At 38.0% G+C, this 25,201-nt stretch overlaps 1 protein-coding gene and 1 pseudogene across 9 annotated transcripts in view; both read left to right on the forward strand.

The window, feature by feature from the left end:
* The window catches only part of GIGYF2 (GRB10 interacting GYF protein 2), a 167,262-nt gene that overhangs the window by 85,471 nt on the left and 56,590 nt on the right, over positions 1-25,201 (forward strand). For 6 of the 9 annotated variants that reach the window (XR_013519161.1, XM_008999715.6, XM_002749903.7 and 3 more), the window contains 6 exons: positions 5,510-5,689; positions 9,482-9,699; positions 9,792-9,954; positions 10,042-10,230; positions 13,422-13,618; positions 14,843-15,002. Coding sequence is in view for 8 of the 9 variants with exons in the window: in XM_008999715.6 (XP_008997963.3) it covers positions 5,510-5,689; positions 9,482-9,699; positions 9,792-9,954; positions 10,042-10,230; positions 13,422-13,618; positions 14,843-15,002 (1,107 nt within the window). In the remaining variant the exon portion in view is untranslated. Of the gene's footprint in view, positions 1-5,509; positions 5,690-9,481; positions 9,700-9,791; positions 9,955-10,041; positions 10,231-13,421; positions 13,619-14,842; positions 15,003-25,201 lie in introns of those variants that run through there. The other 3 variants (XM_054258052.2, XM_008999716.6, XM_078328844.1) reach the window with 3 other exon arrangements.
* Positions 1,944-2,038, forward strand: LOC118154935 (U6 spliceosomal RNA; annotated as a pseudogene).

Raw genomic sequence — 25,201 nt, forward strand, 5'->3', positions numbered from 1 at the left:
ATTTTAAATTATATCAGGAATACAAATATATACATATATTTTGTATCCTTTATTAAATTTAAAATTATTTATTTTAAATTACATCAGGAATACAAATATATAACAAATATATACATATATTTGTATCATTAAATTTAAAATCATTTATCTTAAATTATATCAGGAATCCAAATATATACATACATACACATACACACACACGTACACGTGTATACCTTACAGGTCTCCCTGTCCTTGCAGAAGCAAGAGAGTTACAATAGTTGACTTAATCTCTATATATTTATATATATAAAAATATATATGTGTATGTTTGTATTCCTGATATATAATATGAATATAATATATAAAAATATGTATATATTTGCATTCCTGATATATATTATTCTGATATATATGTATTCATGATGTAATTTATATCAGAAATACATATACATCAGAATAATATATATGTATATTATATAATATATAAAATATATGTATATTATAAAATATGTATATGTAAATGTGTACATATACATATATGTAAATATAATTACATAGATATCAGGAATATATATGTATACAACATATTAATTAAATTTATACTATTATATTATCCTGATATATGTATGTATTCCTGCTATATATGTGTATATATGTTTAATTCAAATGATAAAGATGACAGCCTCCTTGTCACTCCCACCCACCCACCCACCCAAATTTACACAAGCAAATCTAATCAATTTGGTTAGAAGGGATTTATTTTAATATTTTAGAGGATTTCTTAGATACAGTATGATTTTTAGTTATATTAGTAGTAATTGGAAATGTGTATTTTTATGACTGTGTTTGAAGTCGCCTTCTAAATAATTTCTAGAGTAAAATTTTTATATCGAAGAAGTTGGTCTTAACATTTTTTTTTTCAGGAGCATACATTTTGAAATCATTTCTATGGGAAGATTAAAACAAATTTAGTTCTCTGTCTCCCCTTTTTAGAGATGTTGACACTTTCCCCAAGATTTACTCTGCATGATTTGTCTGCCACTCTGTAGCTTGTTACACTTAAATCCCAGATTTCCTTCCCATTTCAGTTTCTCTAGAATTTCTGGCTGTATCCAGTGGGTCAGATTTGTGAGTGAACCATTAAGAATGATTAAGTGTAGAAATAAACCATGGATTAGGAGTTTGAACACTGCCTAGGTTGTGTTTCTGATTTGGTTATGACTCAACTGTGTGGCCTTGGGAAACCACTTTACAGGTATCCCTGGTTGACTTAATCTCTTGTAATTATGAGGATCAGATAAGATACATTAAAACATTTTGTAAACTGAATTAGTTTATTTACTTACATGTATATCTATGAACCTGGAGATCAGGTGCTATGTTTAGGCCTTATCTTTGTTTTTAATCCTGTATCTCTAATTGTGTTTGTAAACGAGTGAGTCATGTTAGTGGTTGCTAGAGGTTTGAGTAAAACAAACAAGCAAAAAAAAAATGTAAATTAATACTGTTTCTCTTTTTTAAAAACTTTTTTACATTTTAAAAGTTATAGATAAATATAGAGATGAGGTCTCACCATGTTTCCCAGGCTAGTTTCAAACTCGTAAGTGATCCTCCCTCCTCAGCTCCCAAAGTGCTAGGATTCCAGGTGTGAGACACCATGCCTGGCCAGTAGTACTATTTCTTTGGAAAGATATTCAGTAGTAGTCAACAAAAGTTGAGCGTACTGCGACCTAGCAGTATTGGTGCTAGGTATATACCCAAGAGAAATGCAAACATAACAAAACTCACGTCCAGAATATTCACAGAAGCACAATTCATGATAGCTAAAAGCTAGAAAACAACCTAAATGTCTCTAAGCAATAGAATAAGAGTAATACAGTGTGGTTTGTTTATATCGTGAGATCCTGTACAGCAATGCAAAAGACCAAAATATTCTCTGTAACGATGAGAATGGATCTCCTGTGCTCACTTGGGCAGCACATAAGCTAAAATTGGACCGATACAGAGAAGATCAGCATGGCCCCTGCACAAGGAGAATGAATCTCCCATTATGTTCAGGAAAAGAAGCCAGATATAAATGAATATTCCATTTTATAAAAAAAAAGTTTAAAAGCAAGCAAAGCTAATATTTGGGGCTAGAAATTAGGATAGTGCTTATCTTAGGAAGGGCTAATTGGGAGGATTCATAACAATTTTTGAGAGCTTATAATCTTTTTTTTAAAAATCTAAGATGTTAGTTACATTATATGTATTTGCTTTATGAAAACGGTCAGTTGTAAATTTGTGATTAGTGTATTTAAAAAAAAATGTTTTCTTAAAGAGGTGGGGAGATAAGTGAAGTCCATTTAAAAGTTGATGTCTTTTCACCCTTCTCTTATGAAAATGAACATGGCCCCTGGAGGCAGAACTTACATGGCTTGATGAAAAATGCGGCTATACTAACAAAAGAGAAACAAATTTAAAATAATCTTGTGATTCTCAAACTGCCGGAAAACCTGTAGCTTATAAAGTTTGAATGGCCAGTTCTACATTTCTTGTTCCAAAAAGGATTTGAGACAGAAAATTTGTTGATAAAGAGGAACACACCACCAAAGAAATAATGATGAGATTTGGAATCATTAGACCTGGTTTTAAATTCTGACTCCAATTATATTTTGTTTTATTTATTTATTTATTATTTTTGTTTCTTTTGTTTTTGATTTTTTTGTTTTTAAAAAAAATTTTTTTTGTTTTTTTTTTGGCTCCAATTCTTATCTACATAATGAAGACTCAGTTCCTCATTTGTGAAAGAGGGGGTGGAGGTGTTGTGGTTAATGAAGTAACCTGAATTGACATAAAGTTCCAAACCATTCTACATGAGTATTGATTCAAACAATTTTTAACAGTACTTTTTCAGAAATTTCTCTAACTCCTGACCTCAGGTGATCCAACCTCCTCGGCCTCCCAAAGTGCTGGGATTAGAAATTTCTGTAATAGGACTTAAATTTTGTTACTGATTATTTACACAAAGTAATTTTTTTTTTTTAGTTTACTAAGTCAGATCTAGTTTTTTACTTGTAGCATCAATGAAATCTACTTCTGTACCAGTAACAGTTACATACAAGGGTCACAAATACAGCTCCCTGAAATTCAATGGAAAGGATTTTCTAATATGATGACATTTTAAAACAGCCTATTTAGGGCAACAGTTGGAAATATGTGATGAAGAAACTGAGTAAATTATACGGAAGTGCTCTTAAGAGGCCAAGGGAGAAGGATCACTTGAGGCCAGGTGTTCAAGACCAGCCTAAATGTTATAGCAAGATCCCCATCTCCACAAAAATGAAATGAAATGAAATTTTAAAATTAGACGAATGTGGTTGCATGTGCCTGAAGTTCTAGCTACTTACACAAAAATAATTTCTAAAAGCTGCAGTATAGTTTTTGATATATCAGATACTACATAATAACTACAGGAGATTTAGATTGTGTCTTCTCTGGTAAACCAAGTGATATAGTTTGGATGTTTGTCCCCTCCAGATCTCATATTCAAATGTGATCCCTAATGTTGGAGGTGGGGCTTGATGGGAGGTGTTTGGGTCATGAGGGTGAAACCCTCATCCCCTCCCCACTGTAATAATGAGTTCAAGAGTCTGGGATCTCCCTCATCTCTCTTGCTTCCTCTCTGACCATGTGACATATTTGCACTTACTTCACCTTCCACAATGAGTAAAAGCTTCCTGAGGTCTCACCAGAAGCCAGACAGATCTTGGTGCCATGCTTGTGTAGCCTGCAGAACCACGAGCCAAATAAACTTTTTTTTTCTTATAAATTACCCAGCCTCAGGTATTCCTTTATAGCAGTGCAAAATGGACTAATATACCAAGGAAAGCCAGAATATAATTCTGACATTCCAGACACGTTCTGCAGGTAAGAGCAAGGTCATAAATGATAAAACCCTTGCTTGGTGGCTGAAAACAGCCAATGTTTATTATCACAGTTTCTGTGGGTTGGGAATCTAGAAGCAGCTTAGCCTAGCTGAGTGTTTCTGACCCAGGGTTCTTGTCAGACTGCACTCAAAATGTCAGCCCATGCTGCAGTCTCTCAAAGCTCAACTGGGGTTGGATCCACTTCCAGACTCACTCATGTTTCTGGTGGTAAGCCTCAGTTCTTTGCCATGCGAGCTTCTCCACAAGGTCTGTGTCACCACATGGCAACTAGTGTCCTTCAGAGAAAGTGATGGAAACTACAGTCTTTTTTAATATTGTGAGTGGCATCTCTGGTAGTCCAGCTCATACTTAGGGGTAGAGAATTCCACAGAGATCAGCAGGCAGGGATTGCTGGTGAGCTCTTAGAGACTGTCTACCACAGTAAGAAAGCAGCATATGTTCTCCCATTCTCCCAAGACATTTTATCTTTCGGTAAAATGATACCTAGTAGCAGACTAACAACCACATGGGCAAGCAGGATGCTGAATCTTCGTATATTTAAGATGGAATGTAAGAATGACCAGAAATTAGAATTTCATTTTCATTTGCTGTTCAATTTTTTTTTTTGCTTTTCGTATGGATTAATTAAAAAGATTGAGTTTGTCATTATGAGAACATGAACTTTCATTCTTATAAACTGAGGACATCAATATATGTTTTTCTGGATTTTCACCTATTTTGATGTGAGATTTTGTAAATGTTATGAGTTACATATGTTAGCACGTATGGAATGGTGACTGAAGAATTTTTTTGCGCAATTTAAGATGATCTCGTCCTTTTGAAATACCAGTTTAGGTTACTTGGTATACCAGGCTCTCTTTTGACATTAATGCAACTTTTGAGACGTTAACTTAGACATAGCTTAGCTTTGAATTCTGTCCAAAAGCAATTTATGGTATGCCTGCATTTTATTGGGTACTAGAGTAAATGAGGTTTTACTGCTTTTCAATTTACAGTCTGTTTCGGAATAAAAGAGGGACTAAAATGTACAGATACCATGTTTAGGCAGAATCACCATCAGGTGTTGGTTATATAAAATATGTTGTATGATGAAAAATATCATATAACTTTAAAAAGTATGTGCTAGTAAAGAAGGATTGGCAAGATACACTGTTAGTGGAAACAGCAAACAACAATTCTTAGAGCATCCTGAGGGTGGTGTTTGTGTGTGTAGATGAGGGAGCTATGCATACGTGTGTAAGTGTACTCATGGACAGTTTTGGGAAGGCTTTATAAGAAACTTGATGGTGATTACTTCTGGGGAGTAAGACTCTGAGGGTCTTATGTAGGAAGATGGGCTTTCCATTGCATGCTTTTTCAAAAAAAACTGTACATCATATTTTTGTTTAAAAAATAATTGCACAGTCTGTTAACATTCAGCTTTAAGAAATGTGTCTAGTAATATATGCATATACTCACAGTTATTTTAGTGATTTTTCCTGAAGATCAAAATGGACACATTTGCAGGAAAGCTTGATTTGAGCTTTGAAGTTTGTCCTTAAAATCTTTACTGACAGAGGCTCGTGTTTACTTACCACATTTACTTATTTTCTTTATAGGGAGACCAAATTTTGAGGAAGGTGGACCAACATCAGTAGGGAGAAAGCATGAATTTATACGCTCAGAAAGTGAAAATTGGCGTATCTTTAGAGAGGAACAAAATGGAGAAGATGAAGATGGAGGTTGGCGACTAGCTGGATCAAGGAGGGATGGAGAGAGGTGGCGACCTCACAGTCCTGGTAAGAATTCTGTTGAGTAAAGGCACACAGGGACTGAAATAAGGGAAAGTTTGATGGAAATAGGGATTAAACAGAAAAGATAAAAAGGTAGGGGGAGGGGAGCAGTCATACTATTTATGCTTTCACAGTTTTATTACTGGAAAAAATTCCAGCATAAGAATTTTCTACTGTATTATTCAGTTGATTGAAATCACTTTTCTGTTTTTCTGGGGGTAAATAGCGTAGTTTAATAGAGAGCACCTGCTCTCAACTGCAGAAATGAGGGTTTCATTCAGTTTTGTGTAACTCTAAATCTTTAAATCTTTTTTCAGCATTCTTTAAGACTTATAAATGTATAAACAATATACGCTTGAAGTATGTGATTCCCTCCCCAACAATGGGTTTTTCTTAACAAGAAAGGATTTATTCTTTCATTTTTTCCCTTTCAAAAATAGGATTTAACTTTGTTTGAAGAATAAGCTTTAAACCTAGGTCAGAGACATAATCACAAGTTCATTCTTTTGTCTTTCTAACTTTAGAAAAAGGAGAGAGAATAGTAGTGATTAGTTCTTCTGTTTGTCTCTTAAGAATGCTTCAAACTGTTCTTCATTAGATATGCTGGTAATTGAAGACACTAGTGCATTGTGTTAAAGTTCATCCCCTGCCACAGTGCTGATTCCATGCCTCATGATAATCAGATGCAACTAGTTCGAACAGTGGGGTCATGCAAAACTGAAGCACACAAAACTGAAGAGAGTATGTGCATGTCCTATGAATTTCATGTGTATGACAATATTTTATCAACCATATGCCAGAGCAGCTTACCTTTAATATGGGAAATTATTATAATGTAAACTGTTTCTACTTTTAAAAATCAAGTTATTAGCAAAACCACTAGCTTAGATCTGGGTAGACATTATAACAGGCATTCAGTGTATTGTAATGGAGTGGTAGGTGGACAGACACATACTGAAGTTAATGTTTGGGTAGAGTTAGGATGCTTTTATACCAGCTCTTCATGGCTGCCTCTGGGGTGTGTTTTCTGTCATTAGTGGGCATTATTTACATCATAAGATATAGATAATCTTCATTAAATCTGTGTCCTGGGCCGAATGTTATTCTTCTCTCAAAGGCATCATGGCATTTTATGCTGAGCTTGTCTGTAGGCAGAGGGTTTGTAGACTCTGTACCCAACAAGCATTCAGTGAAGAATGGATAGGATCTGGGCTGAGAGAGAAAAGAAATTCCAGCCGGTCAAAAACAAACAAGGTGAATGTTTTGGAAGACGAACAGTGTTTTTTGAGCCCAAATGTCTGATGATGTTGATTCTATTAAAGGGAGTTTAACAAAGTACTTCCCACCCAGCATCTTAGAATTTGGTTATATATTATCTTCTTATCTTTTCTAAATCTTTCTTTCCCCCTAATATTTGACTTTCATGTCATTTTTGTCATCAACTTGTGTATCTTCCAGAACTTTTAATCCATATACACATATATTTTTCCTATCACACCTGTGGCTGAAATCCATATACTTTTAAGAGATGGCTTGGGGGATATAAAGATATGTGGATCTGAAAAAATACTGTAAATGCATTTTAAAGAAAGAATACCATTCACTTTTTAAACCCAGCATATTCAAAGTATAGTCTGATTATAGCAGTTTATATATGTTAACTCTTAACATTTGTTAGATTATGGTTATTCTTTTATGAAGGTTTGAGTAAAACTTTGAAATTATTTTAACTGCTTTTGTCTTTACGAAAATAGTATCCAACTTTAGTTCAGATGTAGGGTCTGTAAATCAGCGGTCAGCCTTAATAAGTACCTTACACGTCTTACTTGCTGCATGTAGTTTTGTGAGTAAAATTTTATGAACTACTGGTAAGATAACAACATTATGGGATATAAAATAGAGTTTCTGGCTGGATGTGTAGGGAGGTGGGACCATTAAGGACAGGGAGGCATCCAGTCTGGGAGATGAACCTAGGAAACTCAGTAAGAGGAAACATGAGCCGGGTGCCTAGAAGGATAGATTCCTATCATGATGTGTATGTATAGACTGTTAGAAATGAAAGTAGTACGGAGGGCTCTGGAGTTCATTTGATCATGAAGACTCTTTTTGTATAATGGCTCTAGGTTTCCATTTAAGCAATCTGGGTATAAAATTCCTTAGTTCTCATAGGAAATAAATAGTGTTTTGTTGTTGTTATATCCAGGGATGGGAGTGTGGACATAAGATTTTGTTTCCTGAGTGGTTTATCAGATGCTACCTGTATTTGGCATTGTAATATTTTGCCCTTTGTTTTCCAGTTTGATATTTAGGTTGCTGGTTTTTTGCAAATTTTGTCTCAGTAGTAAAAACATTTAGCTCTGGCCACATTTCGTCTTTCTTTCTTTCTTTCTTTCTTTCTTTCTTTCTTTCTTTCTTTCTTTCTTTCTCTTTCTTTCTCTCTTTCTCTTCCTTTCCTTTCCTTTCCTTCTTTCTTTCCTTTCTTTTCTTACTTTCTTTCTTTCCTTTTTTAAATCCCCCACAGAGAAAGCAATCAAGGATGGAAAATTCTAATAAGTTAAAGCCTGCTTTTCTTTTTAAGACTCTTTTAGACTCAGGTCTGACAGATTTTAACAAGAGTTTCCCTTTCTTTTTTTGGAAAAACACCTCAAGTAGGATCTTTTATTCTTAGGCAGTCTTTTTTTCTGTTGGAAAATGTAGATTTAGGAATGTCCCTAGGGTTATTATGGTAATAAAAATTTCCTAGGAAGAATTAAGAGATAAGAAAGAAGGGAAAGGAGAGTAAGCATGTTATTGTGGAACAAGCAGCAGAGGGTGCAGAATTGGATTTTAGTTCTACTTTTCCATGTGTGAGTTACTTCTGCTGGCAGAGTTTTAGTTTCTTCTTTAACTATAAAATTAGGATAGTGGACTTTATAAAATCTCTATGACAACTTTCAGTACTGTAATTTCATGAATTTTTTGGGGGGGATCAGAATTACAAGTGGGAACTTGGCATTAATAACAGACATGATGAGTTTGATATTATGAATCGACACAAGGAGCTGATTTTATCCATAAAGAATGATACTTTCATGGGAAGAAAGAAAATGCTTTAAGATTGGGCAAAGGGAAGACATAAACTTCAGTATGGAAGGCTGTCTAGTGCATTAAGTCTAGATGAAGAGTTGGTGGTTAATCAGTATTTTAATGAAGTACCTAGGACTTACTAAAAGTGCAAACTTGGGGCCGGGCATGGTGGCTCATACCTGTAGTCCCGGCACTTTGGGAGGCCCAGGTGGGGAGATCACCTAATGTCGGGAGTTGGTGACCAACCTGACCAACATGGAGAAACCCCATCTCTGCTAAAAATACAAAACATTAGCAAGGCATGGTTATGCATGCCTGTAATCCCAGCTACTCGGGAGGCTGAGGCAGGAGAATCACTTGAACCTGGGAGGTGATGGTTGCAGTGATCCGAGATCACGCCATTGCACTCCAGCCTGGGCAACAAGAGTAAAACTTCGTCTAAAAAAAAAAAGTGCATACTTGGAATAATGTGTCCTTTAAATGTGCTCCATTTTAAATTTATCTTGTAAAGCTTTAGAGTATGTTGCATGACTCAGTACTTAAGTACTGCTGTCGTCTCATAATGGTGTATAAACTCTGAACTCTGAACCTGATTTAATTGCGTAGTATTCTCTTTACTAGGTCAGTCCATTTGAATTTGCAGTCAGTTGTAGTTTTCTCCTTTGTTTTCTATTTTTGATTTTCAAATACTGCCGTAAAACTTTTCTAAGGTTTGTGTCCTCCTCATCTCAGATGGCCCTCGTTCTGCAGGCTGGCGGGAACATATGGAACGACGTCGAAGGTTCGAGTTTGATTTTCGAGACAGAGATGATGAACGGGGTTACCGAAGGGTTCGCTCTGGCAGTGGAAGCATAGATGATGACAGGGATAGCTTGCCTGAATGGTGCTTAGAGGATGCTGAAGAAGAAATGGGCACATTTGATTCATCTGGAGCGTTCCTCTCTCTAAAAGTAAGAAATGTATTTTAAATGTAATGACCAGCATTAACCTTATACCAAAGCCAAATCTGCTCTTGATCTTTGGTTTTATTCTGTTGATACAGAAAGTACAGAAAGAGCCTATTCCAGAAGAGCAGGAGATGGACTTCCGGCCTGTGGACGAAGGGGAGGAGTGCTCTGACTCTGAGGGTAGCCATAATGAAGAGGCCAAAGAACCTGATAAGACAAATAAGAAAGAAGGAGAGAAAACAGATAGAGTAGGAGTTGGTAAGGCCTCTTCTTGCCTTTTACTTTTTTTTTTCATCATCAGACCAAAACTTTCCTAAGTTCATCTAAGAATACTTCATGTTCCAGAAGCTAGTGAGGAAACTCCCCAGACCTCATCATCATCTGCTAGACCAGGTACTCCTTCAGACCATCAGTCTCAGGAAGCAGCACAGTTTGAGAGGAAAGATGAACCCAAAACTGAGCAAACAGAGAAAACTGAAGAGGAGACTCGGATGGAAAATAGTCTACCAGCCAAAGTGCCCGGCAGAGGGGATGGTATGTATCTGTGGGAATAGACAAGCTAAAATAGGATTCTGCTGAGACCAGTGATCACTGATATGATAGGCTTCTGCTTCTAGAACTGCTTTAGGTAGGTGAATTATTGGAATAGCTAATTTTACCAGTAAACCCAGTCAAACAGTGCTTCTCACATATGTGTCCATCTCAGAATTTACCAAAACAGATTTAGAATCCGTAAGGGTGGAGCCCTGGAATCTCATGTCCTAAGGTGTTATGACATAGCCACCTTGTCCTTACTAGTGAACTAGATGTCAGATCCTCCGCGTTAGTTTAATTACCATATCAGACAGTTACCTTCCTTTCATGTGTTGGGTAATTATGTGTCCAGCTTACATTACCAGTTGACAAACAAAAATGCCATTGTTCTGAAAGAAGCCAAGCAGAGAACATGTATGAATCTGTGGCAGAATAAGCTTAAAATAGATCTCTTTCAGTATTAAATGTATTGGTTTAAGTTGCTGGTATACCTTATTAGGCAATATTAATGCACATTTCCATATTTCTTCTTGTACATATTTAAAAATGTCATTGTAATGCCTTGTGTTAAGGGTTAACTGATTCTTTTACCATAAAAATTTATACCCTTTGATGGCATATGAGACACTGCACGATCTGGCATCTGCTTCCCTTTGTGCTGTTTCAGTGCCAGTCTCTTTACCTCCCTCACCTTCTACTCACCAGCCTCAGAGGCTTTTAGGTTCTGAAATGTCCCCTGGTTTCTAGAGTTCATACCTTAGCACATCCTTTTCTCTGTTCTTGAAACTCTTCCACCCAAAGCCCCCAAGCTAGGGTAGGTGTCTTCTCCCTTTGTTTCTTAAACAAGCAGCCTTATTTCTAACGTAGCATTATAATATCATAAAGATGTTTATTATCTTGTTTTCCCAGTAGAATATTTTGAGCGCTCAAACCAAGAATTTTTCAGTTTTTTAAATGCTTAGAACAAGGCTGATTTTTTTTTAAAGAGGTGAGATTAACTGGGTGCAGTGGCATGTGCCTGTAATCCCAGCTACTTAGTTTGAGAACAGTGTGGACAACATAGTGAGACCCTGTCTCTAAAAGCAAAACAAACAACAACAAAAATGTAACAGGGTCTCACTAGGTTGCTCATCCTGGATCCAAACTCCTGGACTCAGGTGATCCTCTTGCCTTTAGCTTCCTGAGAAGCTCAGCAAGTATTTGAATCTGTACTCTACATAGCAGGCATTGTGAGACTGGTGTATCTTTGAGACAGTTTGATTTGTAGTAGTTGTTTTTCAGTTATGATATGTCCCAGAACCACTTGTACATTCTTTTGAATGTACATGCTGAAGCCTTATTCTAGGAGATTCTTGGATCAAGTCTAGACATGTATATTCTGAGAAAGTTTCATAGATGTGCATTAAAGTTTGAAACTCCAGATTTATAGTGTGTAGGGGAGATAAAGCATGCATATATCACTATTTCAGGGCAAAAAGTAAGATAGGGGTTCACTTGGCAGACTCTTGGGATGCTTCAGGAAATAGGTGGTCTCTGAAGACATCTTGGAATAATAAGTAGAAATTGGGAGTAAGTGTAGCTAGACGAATTAGAAGAAGGCCTTCCAGTACTAGGGAGCAGTGAAAGCTAAAGTGAAGAAGTGGGACTGATCCAGGCTGGGCTGGAATCAGCTCTTGTTTTTATTTGATGAAATATGAAGTGTGAAAGGAGGATATTGGATATTGGGAAACTTAGTTAGAACATGGATTTGACAGCGGGTTGTAGACTGTCTTTTGTCCTGATGACAGTTTGGCTTTGCTGTGACCTCCTAGACTTCTGAGCAGTCACTATGGGGTAGGCAGTATACCTGTAAAGGTAAGTTGCGACAGATGAGATTTTAAAGTAGAAATTGGCAAGACTTGGTCATTGGCTGGATATCAGGGTAAAGAAGAGAGAAGAGCCAAAGATGAGAGGATTACGGTGCCATTCACATGAGAAGAGAGTGGAAGTTAAGGAGCACGTTGAGGAAGGGAGAGAATAAATTCAGTTTTGAACACTGATTCTGAGTTGTTGATGAGAAGAAATTAAGTGGAGATGGCCAGAGAGCAGTTACGAATGAGGGAGTATAGCTAGATGAAAACAGTTTAGGGCTAGAGAGAGAATGAAAATTGCAAAGATTATATTCACTTACTAGGAGTAAGAGAAAAGTGAACTGAGAATAGAACTTTGAGAAACTCCCATTTTTAAAGGACAGAGGAAGAGAAACCAGAGAAAAATCCTCAGAGGTAAAAGTTGAGATAGGAGAGTAGAGTACAGGGAAACTAAGGAAGGGGAATGTTTTAGCTTACAATTGAGTTGATAATGTTAGATGCTACTAAGAGATTGGATGAGGCGGACTAGGAAAAGTCATTTCCTTTGGCAACTTATGTTTGAGAGAGGAGCTTTAATGGAGATGTGAGAGTAGAAGTCACCTTACAGCAGGTGTGGGTAAAGTGGATACAGCATGTATAGACTGTTCTTTAAAAAAATGTGGCAAAGAATGAGCGAGTGAGAGGAGCAGGAATTTGGAGAAGCTATCTGTATTTGAACAAACAAGATTTCAAAAGGGAAACTGCGATTATACTAATTACTTCCATCCTCCTTTTCTTCTTAAGAGCCTGCACATTGAGAGATTAGAAATAGGAACCAAGACAAAACCTCTTTTATAATTTGTATTCGTATTGAGAAGAACATCCTGCACTGTACAGGTAGACTCCAAGTGCTTGTCATTATCCTACAACAATATATTGAATTATGTTAATCTTATTGAGCATAATCATAGATATTTTCAGTAAAGGTTTTGATGAGATATACCATACCTTTGAGAAGATTTAGGGTACATTGATAACTATCTTTTACAATTGGAGACATATTACAAAAAAAGGATTAGATTGATTGTTTCTAAGAGGTCAGCCTATAACTGGGTAGATGCTCTAGTGACACAGGTAAGCCCTGGAGAAGCACCTTTTAGGTACTTTTTAACTCTTACCTTTTGTCATTAATTCTGTTGTTCTAGGAAAGCATATTGTCTCCATAGAAGTAGCTTCACTGTTCATGACAGGGTTCACATTTCCATTGGGCCCATTTAGCAGGCTGTGCAACTTGATAATGTAGTTAGCCTTCACACAAGTCTCTATATTTCAAAGGATTTTCATCTGATTTTTCCCCCCTAGAAATGGTTGCTGATGTCCAGCAGCCCCTGTCGCAGATTCCTTCAGATACAGCTTCTCCTCTTCTCATACTTCCACCTCCTGTTCCCAATCCTAGTCCTACCCTCCGGCCAGTTGAAACATCAGTTGTAGGTGCTCCTGGCATGGGCAGTGTTTCCACAGAACCTGATGATGAAGAAGGTCTCAAACATTTGGAGCAGGTAAAAATCCTGTCATTCTTTTTGTCTCTTCTTAAACTGCCATAAAAATTAGCAGGTCCTTAGATGAATATTCAAATATAGAACTTTTGTCACTAGATTTTAAATACTGGAAAAATTGGCTAGTGTTTATTTGTACAAGTAATTGTCTTTCAAATCATTTCATGCTTATAAGTTTCTGCTATGTAGTAGTCATTATGTCAGGTTATTTTTGCTCTTAGGTTGCCCTTAGCTATTTACTTTTCTTTTTTCTTTTTGGACATTAATGGAATGCCACAAATGGTGAATACAAGCAGCTGTGGACAATCAATGTGTCTTCTGTATTTTTTGCTTCAGTGTAACAGGGAAAATAGTTAAACTCTCAGAGCATGAACATCTTATTCATATCTCTAATTTCCCCAAGATTGTGTATACCATTGTTATATGTAAAGTAAGTGATAGCTTGCTTTTCCATGGAAGAATTTCGTTTCCCTTTGGGGTAGAATAAGGAAAAAGGGAGATAGTGTCTTAGTAAAACTTGTAAAAGATTTTATTTGTAATTGTATTAATTGAGCCTTTTGTTCTGTTAACATTCTTTTTACAGGTTTAGTTTATACCATTTAGAATTGACCAACAACTTATTAGTTTAAAAAGTACTCTTAGCCAGGCAAGGTGGTGCATATCTGTAGTCCCAGCTAGTTGGGAGGCTGGGGTGGGAGTTCAAGACTGGCTTGAACCTCGGAGTTCAAGAACAGTCTGGGTAACATAACATAACATAACATAACATAACATAACATAACATAACATAACATAACACAACATATAACATAACAAACATAAAACATAACATAACATAACATAACATAACATAACATAACATAACATAACATAACATAAACATACCTCATCTCTATTAAAATCAACAAACAAAAAAAGGTACTAGTGTTGATTTGAACCCTGGGCTATGATCTCTAGCAGTTTGTGTTTTAATCTTAGTTGATTTGATTAGTAATTTTGAGATCTTGAGCAAGACTTGGCATCTCTGAGCCTTAGTTTCCCCCTCTGTAAAATGGGGATAGTACCTATTTCATGGCATTGTTGGGAGAATTAAAATGTTACCTGCTATATTCTTCACATAGTGACTTTCGTAGATCAAGTAGTCCAAAAAAAAGGCAGGCACTGTTACTTTGTGTACAAGTACTAAATTAGGGTCGTTTGTTTCCTTGATTTTTGTCTTTCTGTTATTAGCAAGCTGAGAAGATGGTGGCTTATCTCCAAGACAGTGCACTAGATGATGAGAGATTGGTATCAAAACTGCAAGAGCACAGAGCTAAAGGAGTGTCGATTCCATTGATGCATGAAGCAATGCAGAAGTGGTATTATAAAGATCCTCAGGGAGAAATTCAAGGCAAGTTGTTCCTTTTGCCTTTAAGTGCTGAAGTGTATGCCATTACTTACAGAATCTCTAAGAAGGGATTTGCTTAATTTGAATTATAGTAGAAAAAGAAGTCAGCAGGCTTTCTTCATGTGTACATGCACACACGCAGACTAGAAATGTTTCTGATTCCAGATAGTTTTAGATTTTTTTCCCGATTTTGGAATATTTGCATTGTATGTACCAGTTGAACATCCCAAATCTGAAAATCCAAATTCCATAATGCTCCATTGAATGTTTCCTTTGTGTGATGTTCAGATTTTAGAGCATTTGGATTTCAGATTTTTGTATTAGAGATAGTCAACCTCTGTGAAAATAATTTGAATACAGCCTGGTGCGGTGGCTCATGCCTATAATCCCAGCACTTTGGGAGGTTGAGGTGGGCAGGTCACCTGAGGTTAGGAGGTCGAGACCAGCCTAGTCAACATTTGAGACCAGCCCGGCCTACATAGTGAAACTCCATCTCTTCTAAAAATACAAAATTCGCTGGGCATGGTGGCAGGCACCCGTAGTCCCAGCTACTTGGGAGGGTGAGGCAGGAGAATGGCTTGAACCCAGGAGATGGAGGTTGCAGTGAGCTGAGATTGCACCACTGCACTCCAGCCTCGGCGACAGAGCAAGACACCATCTCAAAAAAAAAAAAAAAATGTGAATACAAGGCAGAATGTGATGACAAATATGACAGGGGTATAAGGAAAATGTTTAAGACTCTTATCTCTGGCATCTCAGTTGGTTAAGCAGGCAGGTAGCCTACTTACCTTCTCTGTGTTTCAGTTTCCCTGACCATGAAAATGTGATGGCGGCAGTAGTGTTGGAGGACCTTGACTGTTTTTTTCTCCAAGCGGAGTTGATAAAAATGGTGGAGAACTACTAAAAATGTCAGAGAAAAGATAGTACTGTATTACAGATGAATCCCTTAGAAGATTTGTGTGGTGTGTAAGTTAGATTAGAATGGGTACAGAATGCTGTCTATAAAGGGTATTTGTTGATTCTTCATTTCTGCTTTTGAAATCTGTCCTGTTACCCTGAAATTGGTTGGTCACTTCATATTAGTGTAATTTTAATGATAGCATTTTACTGTGTGCCTGCCCCGTGAGCTCTTTCCAGTGAATTAACTCTCCTTCTACTCTCAATTCCCTTATCCTGCCTATTCTCCTTCACGGCATTTATTACTACCTGGCACTTTACATATTTGTTTATTGTTTATACTCCTCCAGTAAGATAGGGGAGAGCAGGGCTTGTGTGTATGTGTGTTTGTTCTAATCAAATTATATTTTGGGATAATCGTAGCTATTTATATAATGTAAAGAATAATACAGAGAGATTCCGTATATCCTTTGCACAGTTTTCCCCAGTAGTAACCTCTTGCAAAACTATAGTATAGTAACACAACTGGGACATTCCCATTTGGATTCAAAACATGGCTGGTTGTGGTGGCTCACGCCTATAATCACAGCACTTTGGGAGCCTGGGGTGCGTCAATTGCTTGAGGCCAGTAGTTCAAGACCAGCCTGGTCAACATGGTGAAACCCCATCTCTATTAAAAATACAAAAATTAGCTGGGTGTGGTGGTGGATGCCTGTAATCCTAGCTACTCGGGAGGCTGAGGCATGAGAATCTCTTGAACTGGGGAGGTGGAGGTTGTCATGAGCTGAGATTGTGCCACTGTACTTTAACCTGAGTGACAGAGTGAGACTGTGTCTCCAAAAAAAAAGAACATTTCCTTCTCAACAGAGATTCTTCAGATTGCTCTTCTATAGCCACCTGAGCTTCCTTTCTACCCACACTCCTTTGTTAACCCCTAGCAATGACTAACCTCTGCAATGAGAAGTTAGTCTCCATCTCTGTATTTTGTCATTGCAAGAATGGAATGGAGTCATACTTTTGGGGATTAGCTCTATTCACTCAGCATAATTCTCTGGAGATTAATCCAGGTTGTTGCATGTATCAATGGTTTGTGTTTTATTACTGAGTAGTAGTAGTGCATGGTATGAACGTTATCAGAGTTTGTTTAACCATTCACCCATTGAAGGACATCTTAGTTGTTTTGGGACTATAATGAATATAGCTGCTGTAAGCATTTATGGACATGTTTTTCAGTGAATGTAGTAAGTGTTCATTCCTCAGGGCTAAATGCCCAGGAGTGCAGTTGCTGAGTTGTATGGTAGTTACATGCTTAGTTTTTAAAGCAACTGCCAAACTCTTTTCCAGAGTGGCTGTACCATTTTATATGCCCACCAGCAATGTATGAGCGATCCAGTTTCTCTATATCCTTATCAGCATTTGATGTGGTTGCTATTTTTCTATTTTAACCATTCTGACAGGTGTGTAGTGCTGTTTCATTGGGGTTTTACATTTACATTACATTTCCCTAATGGCTGATGATGTTGAACATCTGTGCATGTTATTACTGGCCATTTATTTGTCCTCTTCAAGTTTCCCTTCATATTTCGTGTCTTTTATATTCTTGTCCTAATTGGATTGTTTGCTTATTTTACTGTTTTTTTTTTTTCATTTTTAATGTTATGTTAAAATAACATAAAATTTACCATCTTAGCCATTTTTAAATGTACAGGTCAGTAGCATTCAATACATTTATAATATTGTGCAACCGCTCCTACCATGTGTCCTCCCCGCTCCCTCCGGAGAGGCGGCGCTGTGACAGCCAGGCCGGAGCCCTAGCCCGGTGGTGAGTTCGGGCAGGGGTGGGGGGGTCCATGCGGCTGGCCGCGTCTGGGGCCTTTGTTGTGGGCCCGCAGGGGGAGGCACAGAGATAGAGTCCGCAGTCTACCCTCTCAATTTGACCCTGAAAGAAGAGGAAGAGGAAGAAGAGATTCAGAGCCGGGAACTGGAAGACTGCCCAGTTGTCATGCAGAAAGTCCGAATCTGCTCTGAGGGAGGATGGGTACCAGCCCTGTTTGATGAGGTGACCATATATTTTTCCAATGAGCAGTGGGAAGTTTTGACGGAGCAACAAAAGGCCCTGTACCAGGAAGTCATGAGGATGAATTATGAAACCGTCCTATCCCTGGAATTCCCATTCCCTAAGCCAGACATGATCACCCGGTTGGAAGGGGAGGAGGAGTCTCAGAATTCTGACGAGTGGCAACTCCAAGGAGGCATCTCTGCAGAAAATGAAGAATCTGATGTCAAGCCTCTAGACTGGCCAAGCCCAATGAGTGCTACCTCCCACTTTCCTCAGCTTCAGCACTTCGACAGCTTTGGCCTCCGTCTGCCTTGGGATATCACAGAGCTGCCTGAGTAGTGTGAGGGGTTCCCCTCCTACATGGCCATGGGCTTCCCAGGGTATGACCTCTCAACTGATGACATACATAGCTGGGAAGTTTCAGTTCAGCCAGGGCATGTGCCGCAGTTACGACGCAGGGTTCAAGCTGATGGTGGTGGAATATGCTGAGAGCACCAACAACTGCCAGGCTGCCAAGCAGTTTGGAAAATTGGAAAAAAACATTCGAGACTGGCGCAAAGTGAAGCCACAGCTTCAAAATGCCCACGCCATGCGGCGGGCATTCTGAGGCCCGAAGAATGGGAGGTTTGCTCTGGTGGACCAACATGTGATGGAATATGTCAGATAGATGCAGGCCAAAGGGGACCCCATCACCCGGGAGGCGATGCAACTGAAAGCTCTCGAAATCGGGTTCAAGGCATACTTGGGTTGGTGTTGAAGAATGATGAGAAGGTATGACCTGTCTCTGAGACATAAAGTGCCTGTGCCCCAGCACCTGCCAGAAGACCTGACTGAGAAACTCGTCACTTAGCAGCGCGGTGTCCTGGCTCTGTGTAGGGCACATGACTATGAGGTAGCTCAGATGGGGAATGCAGATGAGATGCCCATTTGTTTAGAGGTGCTGTCACAGGTAACTGTTGATAACCAGGGCAAAAGCCTGTCTTGGTCAGGACACTGGGCAGGGAAAAACTGAAAATCACAGCAATGCTTGGTGTCTTGGCTGATGGGAGGAAGTTACCTCCATACGTCATTTTGAGGGGAACATATATCCCCCCGGGGAAGTTTCCCAGTGGGATGGAAATCCACTGCCACTGGTATGGGTGGATAACTGAAGACTTGATGCAGAACTGGTTGGAAGTGGTGTGTAGATGGAGGACAGGAGCGGTGCCTAAGCAGCAAGGGATGCTTATCTTGAATGGCTTCTGGGGCCATGCCACAGATTCCGTGAAGAACTCCATAGAAAGCATGAACACTGACATGGTGTTCATCCCTGGGGGTCTGACCTCACAGCTTCAGGTGCTGGACGTTGTGGTCTACAAGCCACTGAATGACAGTGCACGGGCCCAGTACTCCAACTGGCTTCTGGCTGGGAACCTGGCGCTGAGCCCAACTGGGAATGCTAAGAAGCCACCCCTGGGCCTCTTTCTGGAGTGGGTTATGGTCGTGTGGAATAGCATCTCAAGTGAGTCCATTGTCCAAAGGTTCAAGAAGTGCCATATCTCTAGCAACTTGGAGGAAGAAGACGATGTCCTATGGGAAATTGAGAGTGAGTTGCCAGAGGAGGAGAACCACCAAAAGAATGTGACACAGAAAGCATGGCTGAGGGCAGCTGAAGGGAAAGGGACAGCAAATGGAACTCTGATTGAAACAGTTGGAGAGGAAAATCCTCACGAAAATTATTCCTGAAAGTGTGGATGTACTGGATGTGCAGGGAACATCAGGAAAAGGGCACAGGGCTCTTAACAGCCCAGGTCCAGACAGTAGCCTGTACATCCAACCCAGGACACAGCCCAGCCCCTCCCCCACACCGTATAAGGGATCAGAAAAGTCTAGGACCTATCATTTCATCAAAGACATGATCAGAAACAAAACTGCTTCCGCCCCATTTCTTGTTTTGGAGATTACTCCATCTGTCCATCAAAAGAAACCTGTAAATATGAACGAACAAAGTATTTCCTGGAGAAGAGACAATTCGTTCAACAGCAACATGGGACTCATCATATGGGCACAACTCTGGTGTCCTTCTATGGAGAAAACCTCAAGGTAAAGTTTTATTCTGCCTTTGGAAAAAAAAATAATAATGTTGTGCAACCATCATCCATCTCCATAACTCTTTCATCTTCCCAAATTGAAACTGTACACATTAAACAATAATGCCTCATTTCCTCCAGTTCCTGGCGATTACCATTATTCTATCTGTTTCTATGAATTTTACTATTCCAAGTACCTCAAGTAAGTGGAATCATTCAGGCTGGGTGTGGTGGCTCATGCCTGTAATCCAAGCACTTTGGAGGCCAAGGTGGGCAGATCACCTGAGGTTGGGATCTGACTAACATGGTGAAATCCCGTCTTAAAAAAAAAAAATAAATAAGTGGAATCATACAGTATTTGTCTTTTGGCTGCCTTATTTCACTTAGCTTAATGCCCTCAAGGTTCATTCGTGTTGTGGCATGTGTCAAAATTTCCTTCCCTTTTAAGACTGAATAGTCTTCCCCTGTAGGTGTTTAACACATTTGCTTATCTATTTTATCTATTGATGGACGCTTGAATTGTTTTCATGTTTTAGTTACTGTGAATAACGTTGCTATGGGCCAGGCATGGTGGTTCGTGCCTGTAATTCTGACCCTTTGGGAGACTGAGGTGGGAGCATTGCTTGAGCCCAGGAGTTTGAGAGCAGCGTGGGAAACATGGAGAGACCTTGTCTCTATAAAAAAAATTTTTTTAATTAACTGGGTTTGTGGTGGTGTGTGCCTGTAGTCTCAGCTACTCAGGAGACAGGCAGGAGGATCATTTGAGCCCAGGAGTTGGAGGCTGCAGTGAGCTGTGATAGCACCACTGCACTCCAGCTTAGGTGACAAAGCAAGACCCTGTCTTAAAAATAATAATAATTACACTGCTTTAAACATGAAGGTACACCTATCTCTTTGAGACACTGGTTTCAGTCATTTTGGTTATATGCCAAGAAGCAGAATTGCTTGACAATGGTAATTATATTTTTAATTTTTTGAGGGGCTACCATGCTATTTTCCACAGTGACAGTACCATTTTACATTCCCAAGAACAGTCCAGAAGGGGTTTAATTTCACCACATTCTCACCAACACTTTTTTAATAGTAGCTATCCTAATGGGTGTGAGGTGGTATCTCATTGTAGTTTTCATTTGCATTTCCCTAATGATAAGGAATGTTAAGCATTTTTTTATGCGCTCATTAGCCATATGTATAACTTATTTGGTGAAATGTCTATTCAAGTCCTTTGCCCATTTTTTTAAATTGTATTGTTAATTTTTTTATTGCTGAGTTTTAGTTCTCTATATATTCTGAATGCTAATCCCTTATCAGATGTATGATTTACAAATATTATTTCCCAGTCTTTGGGTTGCCTTTTTACGCTGCTGATAATGTCTTGTCATGTACTTTTTTTTTTTTTTAAGATTTTTAAGAAGACTTTTTTAAAAGAAGTCCAATTTGTCTATTTTTGCTTTGTTGCATGTGCCTTTGGTGTCGTATCTTGGAAATCATCATCATATCTGATGTTGAAGCATTTGTCCTGTGTTTTCTTCTGGGAGTTGTACAGTTTTAGGTCTTGCACTTAGATCTTTGATTCATTTTGAGCTTTTGACTGTGTGTTAGGTAAGAATCCACATTCATTCTTTGTATGTGGATGTCCAATTTTCCAAGTACCATTTGTTAAAAAAGACTGTCCTTTTAGTCTTGGCATCCTTTTCAAGATATTTGACCATATACTCAGGTTCATTTTTGGGCCCTCTGTTCTATTTTATTGGTCTATTTGTCTTTCTTTATATTGGCATTACACTGTTTTGGTTACTCTTTCTTTGTAGTAAATTTTGAAATCAGGAAACGTGAGTCCTCCAGTTTTGTTTTTCTTTAATTTTTTTTTCTCTTTTTTTTTTTTTTTTTGATAGGGTCTTGCTCTGTTGCCCAGGCTGGAGTGCAGTGGTATGACAATGGCTCACTGTAGCCTTGAATTCCTGGGCTCAAGTGATCCCCACCTCAGCCTGCTTAGTACAGGCACACACCTCCCCAAGCTAATTATTTTTCTTTGTTAGGGGTAGTCTCAGCTGCATGCGCTGGCTTATGGCTGGCATCCCATTACTTTGGGAGGCTGAGGCTGGAGGACTGCTTGAGTCCAGGAGTTTGAGATCAGCTGGGCAACATAGTGAGACCCTGTCTCTTGCTTTCTTTTTGAAAGAGTCTTGCTCTGTCACCCAGGCTGGAGCGCAGTGGGGAAGTCTTGGCTCACTGCAACCTCCCCTTTCTGGGTTCAAGTGATTCTCTTGCCTCAGCCACCAAAGTAGCTGGGATTACAGGCATGAGCCATTGCGCCCAGTCAAGAGATCCCATTCCATACTTAAAAAGAAAAACAGAGACAGTTCTTGCTGTGCCAGGCTGATTTTGAATTTTTGGCCGTAAGTGGTACTCCCTGCCTTTCATTTGCACTTTGGCCTCCCAAAGGGGGATTACAGGTGTGAACCACTGTGGCTGGCCAAAAAATTTTATTAATTACATTTTTAAATTGTCATGTAAGGGGCTGGGTGTGGTGGCTCACTCCAGTAATCTCAGCACTTTGGGAGGCTGAGGCTAGAGGATCACTTGAGTCCAGGAGTTTGAGACCAGCTTGGGCAACATAGTGAGATTCTGTCTCTACAAATAATCAAAAAATTAATCAAGCATAGTTGTGCACACCTGTAGTCCCAGCTACTTGAGAAGCTGAGGCAAGAAAATTGCTAAAGCCTAGGAAATTGAGGCTGCAGTGAGCTGTGATTGCACCACAGCACTCAGCTTGAGTAAGAGAGACCCTATCTTAAAAAAAAAAAGACATATACATTATATATTTGCTGTGTTTTTATTTATTTATTTAAAAACGACATGTTTTTAAATATGCATACGTATTATGCATGGCTAAATCAAGTTAATTAACATATATACTAATCATTTTTGTAGTGATAACATTTAAAAATCTACTTGGTAGTGTTTTTTAAGAATACAATACACTGTATTAGCTATAGCCATTGTTGCATGATAGATCTCTTGTTCTTTTTCAAGAAAGAAACATTGTTTCGGCTATTTGAAGTCTTTTGAGACTTCATATGTATTTTAGAATGGATTTTTCTGTTTCTGCAACAAGCATCATTGGGATTTTAATAGGGATTACGTTTAATCTGTAGATGACTTTGGGTAGTACTGGCATTGTAACAATATTAAGTTTTCCAATCCAAGAATATAGATGTGTTTCCATTTATTTTGGTCTTTTTAATTTCTTTTAGCAATGTTTTGTAGCTTTACTTGTACAAGACTTTCACATGCTTAAAGTTATTCTTTTTGATGTTACTGTAAGTAGAATTTTTTCTACTTTTCAGATTGTTCATTGTTAGTGTATAGAAATGCAACTGATTTTTGTGTGTTGACTTTGTGTCCTGCCACTTTGCTGAATTTATTTTTTATTTCTAACCCATTTTTAGAAAAATAGAATATAGAATTTTCTACATAAAAGATTATATCATCTGTGAGTAGACTTGTTCCTAATGCTGTTTTTTTCCCTCCTTTCCCAGTTGCTCTGGCTAGAACTTTTAGGGCTATCTTGAATAGAGAAGTGGTGAAAGTGGGCATCCTTCCCTTGCTCCTGATGTTAGAGGAAAAGCTTTCAGTCTTTCACTATTGAATATGATGTTCACTGTAGGATTTTATTATATTTAGCTAGATCTCTCTATTCTTAGTTTGTTGACCCTTATGAAAGGGTGATACTACTGTGTCAATTAAGATGACCATCTTTTTTTTTCCCTTATTTTGTTAATATGGTTACATTAATCAATTTTCATATATTGATGTCTTGAACCATCCTTGCATTCTAGGAATAAATAAATCTCACTTGGATTATGGTATATAATCTTTTTAATGTATTTCTGAATTTGCTTTGCTAGTATTTTGTTAAAGATTTTTGCATCCGTGTTCATAAAGGATACTGGTCTATATTTTTCTTTAGAGCCTTTGTCTGACTTTGATATCAGGGTAATTTTGGCTTCATAGAATTAGTTAGGAAGTATAGACAGTCTTTCTTCCTTTTCAGATTTTAGGAAGAGTTTGAGAAGGATTATGATTAGTTTTTCCTTAAATGTTTGGTACATTTTCACCAGAGAAGCTCCAGGGCAGGGCTTTTCTTTGTACAGAGATTTTTGATTACTGATTCTAGATACCAGTCCTTTGATGGATATGTGGTATGCACATATTTTTTGTCAGTCTTTATCTTCTCATTTCATTCTTTTATTAGAGTTTTTCACAGAGCAAAAAGTTGTAAATTTTGATGACTCCAATAGATAAATGTTTTTTTCTTTTATAGGTTGTTCTTTTTTGTGTTAAGTTTTAAGAACACTGCCTAGCTTTAGATTCCAACCGGTTTTTAAAAAAATTTTTTTTATAGTTTTATATTTTACATTTAAGTTCATTATCCATTTTAAATTAATTTTTGTATAAGCCAGATGTTTTTTGTTGTTGTTTTCTAAGTAGATGTCCATCTGCTTCAAGACCAAGAATGTCTTTTCTCTCGTTTTCTTTCACCTTTGTCAAAATTTAGTTAAGCATGTTTGTATGGGTCTGTTTCTTTGCGTGTCTGTTTCTATTTCTGCTTAATTCTGTCCCATAGATCACTGTCTCTTCCCTCATCAGTACTGTACAGTCTTGATTACTGTAGCTATATAATAAGTCTTGCAATTGGGTAGACTGATTCTTCCTAGTTTAATTAAAAATTATTTTTAGCTTTGCCTTTCCATAAAACTTTTTAGGATAATCTTGTATATATTTACTAAAAATCTTTTTGAGATTCTGATAGGAATTATGTTAAACCTCTGTATCAATTTGAGGACAATTGATGTCTTTACTATGTTAGTTTGTTAGTTCATGAACTTGGTATGTCTGTCTGTGTCTTTATTTATTTATTTTTTACCACTGCTGCACATGTGTAAAGAACTGTGTCTGTGTCTTTAGATCTCTGATTTCTTTCATCATTGTTGCTTAGTTTTCAGCATTCCGTACATGTAGATTTACACCTGAGCATCTCGTTTTTTTTTTTTTTCAGTGATAGTAAGTGTTTGAGCTCATTTATTAGCTTAAGGAGTTCTTTTTGTTTTCTGTTCTTTGGGTAGTTTCCTCGAGATTTTACATACACAGTCATATTCATCCATAAACAGGGG

This window comes from Callithrix jacchus, chromosome 6, assembly GCF_049354715.1.
Source record: "Callithrix jacchus isolate 240 chromosome 6, calJac240_pri, whole genome shotgun sequence".
Lineage (NCBI taxonomy): Eukaryota > Metazoa > Chordata > Mammalia > Primates > Cebidae > Callithrix > Callithrix jacchus.